The sequence below is a fragment of the Priapulus caudatus genome, unplaced genomic scaffold (assembly GCF_000485595.1).
Source record: "Priapulus caudatus unplaced genomic scaffold, Priapulus_caudatus-5.0.1 Scaffold85, whole genome shotgun sequence".
In the NCBI taxonomy this organism is placed as follows: Eukaryota; Metazoa; Priapulida; class Priapulimorpha; order Priapulimorphida; family Priapulidae; genus Priapulus; species Priapulus caudatus.
The window spans coordinates 526067-531359 of NW_014577146.1; the positions used below are offsets into that span (position 1 = coordinate 526067).

The 5293-nt window shown below is 49.4% G+C and overlaps 1 protein-coding gene across 1 annotated transcript in view; it reads left to right on the top strand.

Moving 5' to 3' along the window:
• The window catches only part of LOC106804735, a 124694-nt gene that overhangs the window by 114371 nt on the left and 5030 nt on the right, over positions 1 to 5293 (top strand). Inside the window, exon 4 of the mRNA XM_014806056.1 lies at positions 4631 to 4939. Coding sequence (XP_014661542.1) covers positions 4631 to 4939 — 309 coding nt within the window. The remainder of the gene's footprint in view (positions 1 to 4630; positions 4940 to 5293) is intronic.

Here is a 5293-nt window from a genome sequence, read left to right on the forward strand (position 1 = left end):
TATATATATATATATATATATAAATATATATATATATATATATAAATATATAATATATATATATATATATATATACATGTATGTGTATATATGTGTGACATAACGGTGACATCGTAACCATGGTCACGTCGTAGCTATGGTCACCGTGTAACCATGGTCACCACGTAACTATGATCACCGCATAACCATGGCCACTGCGTAACCATGGCCACCGCGTAACAATGGCCATCGCGTAACCATGACCACCGCGTAACCATAGTCACCGCATAACCAATGGCGAATGCGTAACCTTGACCACCGCGTAACCATGACCATCGCGTAACCATGGCCACCGCGTAACCAATGGCGAATGCGTAACCATAGTCACCGCGTAACCGTGGCCACCGCGTAACCAATGGCGAACGCGTAACCATGGCCACCGCGTAACCAATGGCGAACGCGTAACCATAGTTACCGCGTAACCATGGTCACCGCATAATCATGACCTCCGCGTAACCATGGTCCAGCTTCTGACGTGCGGCGTGGCCGTGACAGCGTAATCGGCGACAATCTGCCGGTAATGAGCTAGCGGTGCGAGGCGAAATGCAGCCGCCGTCACGAACTAATTAGCAGTAGACGTCGAGAGAGAGAGAGAGAGAGAGAGAGCGCGCCAGACGCGGATTACTGCACGCAAGCACGGCGTGACCACGGTGACGGTGGGCGTGGGGAAAGGGAGGAAGTGAGGTGAGGGGAGGAGGTGGGGCAGAACTGAGGAGAGAGCCAGACGCGGATTACCGCACGCCAGCAGGGCGTAACCACGGCGACGGTGGGCGTGGGGGAGGAGGAGGAGGTTGGGTGAGGTGAGGGGAGGAGGTGGGGGATAGCTACATGTAAGCTCGGCGTGATCACGGTGGGCGGGGTTCGATTGCCGGACGTGGCGTGGAGTGGGGCGGGTCGGTGTCTTGGCAGGACAGGGCCGGGCGTTGTGTAGTGGCCGTGTAGTGGCGGGCCTGACGGGGATGGGGGTTGGGTGTTCCGTTTCTGGAGCAGAAAGCCTGTGAGCTGTACGTGAGCCCAACTATGAGTCTAATGTTGAAGAAATGAATATAAACTCAATTATGTATAAAACTTATTATGCTCGGTATTGCTGCTTTTACGAAATTTCTTCAGTAAATCCAGCAGCAGCTCTTGGATTATTCTTTTTCGTTAATATTTGCATTTTATCGTAAAACAAGCTATAATTTATTCTTCAACGTTCATTCATTACAAAATTGTACGATTTATATAAATCTCACGTTATTCATATTACTCATACCATATATGAACAACTATAGTGGTTTTCCTCTAGGAACTATTTCGTATTTGTCTAGGCTTAATGTCATCGTTTGTGCAGTTATTTGTTCGCTTCACTACATCAGGAGTTAATGAGTTTGTCTCATTAACTCCTGACTACATGTATATCCTACGCGCAACTCTGATAAAATTTGTAAAAAAAAAAATTATCAAGGTCATTGCACTTTTCTGGATTATTGAGAACCTTTCGTGCTGCTGTTGATTCTTAAATGCCGCGCTCACGGGTGGTATATTCACTTACGCAAGGTTTTTCCTGTTTCATAGGCTACCTATGTGCGACCTATCCACTTTAAACTTCTCTGGCCGCGTGAAAAATCTCCGCCGTTTCTGGGCGGAAGTATCGGCTTTCGTGGGTGTAGAAAAACGCTAGAGCTGGAGCTAGATTCGCACGCACAGGGGCACGTACGCACGCACGGCACAGGCGCACGCACGCACACACACACACACACACACACACACGCGCGCGCGCGCGCGCATGTACGCACACGCACACAGAATGGCACATTATGGGTCTCGCTTTCTCTTTCTCGCTTTCGCGCGCCCTCTCTCTCTCTCTCTCTCTCTCTCTCTCTCTCTCTCTCGCTTTCTCGCGCCCTCTCTCTCTTCTCTCTCTCTTCTCGCTTTCTCGCCGCCCTCTCTCTCTCTCTCGCTTTCTCGCGCCCTCTCTCTCTCTCTCTCTCTCCCTCGCTTTCTCGCTTTCGCGCTCTCTCTCTCCTCTCTTCTCTCTCATCTCCACCTCTCTATTCCATCCCCTCTCTCGCTGCGCGCGCGCGTCTCTCTCTTCTCTCTCGCTCTTTCGCTCTCCCCTCTTTCTCTCTGGCACGTTTCCTCTAGCTCTGTCTGTCTCATTCACACCCATTTCTCCCCCTCTGTCCTCTCTCGTACAATAGACGCACCTAAACGCGCCTAATTTGCCACTAAATTATCACCGAAAATTTCGCGCGAGATACAGTCGCGTTAGACCTCGCATCGCGAGCATCAAAGCCCCTGCCAGTCCGACGAATGACTCACGTCGTCTTAATTATTAAATAAAATTATTATTTATTTATTTATTTATTTTTTAATTATTAAAAAGGGCGACTCTGGCGCGCGGCGGCGGCGGGTGGGTGAGGGGGTCGTTAGAGATAGCGGCGTCGATATGCGAGCAAAGGTACGACGAGTAAGTGCGTACTCACGTACGTAAGCGGGTAGAACAAAAATGGCGTTTCGAAATTTACGTGAAAGAAATCGAAAGATTTTTGTTTTGATTAACTCAATCGACCTGCCGTTAAATGTATTTTAATTACTATTGTGTTGGTCGTACAACTAGTTTCGATTCTGGCGGGGATGGATTTTTATGTAGTAATTACTAGGTGGATTTTTCTATGCCTTACTAGGTAGGGTTTTCTATACTAATGAGGATAGATTTTCCATATAGGCCTAACTAATGAGGATAGATTTTTCCATATAACTAATGAGGGTAATTTTCATGTACTTACGAGGTAGATTTTCATATACTCACAACGGTAGGTTTTCCGTGTTTTACGAGGGTAGACGTTTCGATGCTAACGAGGATAGATTTTCATGTTCTTCGATGACCTTGCGTACCTAGTTATTAGACGCCGTGTTACGTGATTATTATAATAACGGTTGGCATCGAGTTTTTGCGAGAGATAGAGAGAGAGCGCGCGCGAGAGAGAAAGAGAGAGAGAGAGAGAGAGAGAGAGAGGGAGGGGAGTTAGAGAGACCCCGTCACCACCAGGCGTCACGTTATAATGGCTGCCTCTTCCACGCGTTGATTATTACGCAGCTAATGGTTTATTAGATCTCGCAGCCAGGGTGCTGCTGGCGTATGTTCCTCCTCTTCCTCCTCTCCCGCCAGGCGTCTGTCGTCCTGAACAGACGGGCGTGCGTCTACGCGCCTGCAGTGCGGCGCTCCGTCTCTCCTATATCGTCTCTCTATCCGTCTCTCCTCCCATGGCGTTGTGCCGTGGGAGTACGCCGCCCTTGTCCGATTAGCTGTCGTACTAGCGTATTAGCGTGTCCGTGTACCACCCGCGTGTTTAATCGCCTTTGGACGTGTGTGGATCAAGTGAGACGTCGACCGTCGTGTCTACACGGCGCAGCTCCGCTGCTACTACACGCGTGGGTCGACGAGCTCATCACGCGATGTCATTGAGCTATAAGGTTAACGATAAACATCGTATAGTATATGTACGTGCGTGAAGTGGAGACCTTGACCGCCATCTATCTACACGGGGCGCAGTTCCACTAGTGCTGCCACGCGTGGTTCGACGAGCTTATTACGGGATGTCGTTGAGCTATAAAGTTAACGATAAACATCGTATCACCTGATCGTATGGTATATGGACGTGCGTGAAGTGGAGACCTTGAACGCTCTCTAGGGACGCAGATCCACTGCACTACCACCCGTGTGGGTTCGATGAGCTTATCACGTGATGCCATTGAGCTATAAATTAACGATGTGAGCGTCCTGATCAACTCTAATAGCGTGAATTTGGCTTATCGCGGTACGTTATTTTACTAGGAGCTTATGAGCGCTAATCAACAAAGCCCAGCTTGGCTGTACGCTAACAACTAGCTGGTTTGCTCTGTGCCTAAGCAACGCAGCTTGCTAGCTTTGCTGCTTGCTCGGTTGCCCTAAGCCAACTAGGTAAGGCTTGTTGTGTTTTTGCCTAAGCAACGTCCTATGTCGCTGTAGCGATAAGCAACTAGCTTGCGGTGTTGTGCTAAGCAACTAGCCTAGTTAGCTGTATGCTAAGCAACTAACCTAGTTAGCTTTGTGCTAAGCAACTAGCCTAGTTAGCTGTATGCTAAGCAACTAACCTAGTTAGCTTTGTGCTAAGCAACTAGCCTAGTTAGCTGTATGCTAAGCAACTAGTCTAGTTGGCTTTGTGCTAAGCAACTAGCCTGGTTAGCTGTATGCTAAGCAACTAACCTAGTTAGCTTTATGCTAAGCAACTAGCCTAGTTAGCTGTATGCTAGGCAACTAGCCTAGCTTGCTGTATGCTAATCAACTAACCTAGTTAGCTGTATGCTAATCAACTAACCTAGTTAGCTTTATGCTAATCAACTAACCTAGTTAGCTTTATGCTAAGCACCTAACCTAGTTAGCTTTATGCTAAGCAACTAGCCTAGCTTGCTCCATGCTAAGCAATAGTTAGCCTAGTTAGCTTTGTGCTAAGATACAAGCTCGGCTGGCATTATTCAATGCGACTTTCAACCGTTATTGCGGTCACCCCCACCACCACCTCCTCCGCCACTCGTTCTCAGCTCTCCGCCGCCTCTCTCGTTGCAGCTCGGAACCTCAGATCTCCAAAGACATTCCGCGGGTCTGGTCGGACTGGAAGCTTGACCTGCACGACGCCGCCGCCACTGCTGCCAGGCTTGACCGGCCGGCGAGCGGTCAGAAGACTCCGGACGTGCACGCGGCGGCCAGGGAGGGCAGGGGAGACCAGCCGACGCTGAAGCCGCTGGAGCTAGGCTCCACGGCGACGCAGCAGCCAAAGATAGATAAGCCGTGTGACGGAGGAGGCGGGGGAGGAGGAGGCGGTGGAGGCGGGAACAAGGCGCCGTCGAAGGGCGGGGAGAAGAAGAAGAAGACCTGGTACAATGTGAGTATCGTTGCTGTCGCGCAGTTCCTCTAGTTTGCTGTTCAGCTTAAGTCGCAGTTCCTCCAGCTGTGTGTTCCCCTTACAGTTCCCGGTGGCACAGTTCCTCTTTTGTCTGTTCCATTTACAGTTCACTGTGATACAGTTCCTCAATGTTGTTGTTCCACTGTCTCACTGTTCCTCCATCTTATTATTCCATGGCGCACAGTACCAGCATCCAATCCATTAGCAGTTCATTCTGCGCGAGAGAAGTAAATTTTCCGCTGCTTGTCGTGTAAAGCTGCCGCCTGGTAAATGATGGTGCAATTACTCTCGCCCTCCTACTGCTGCTCCTCTTCTTCCTCCTCCTC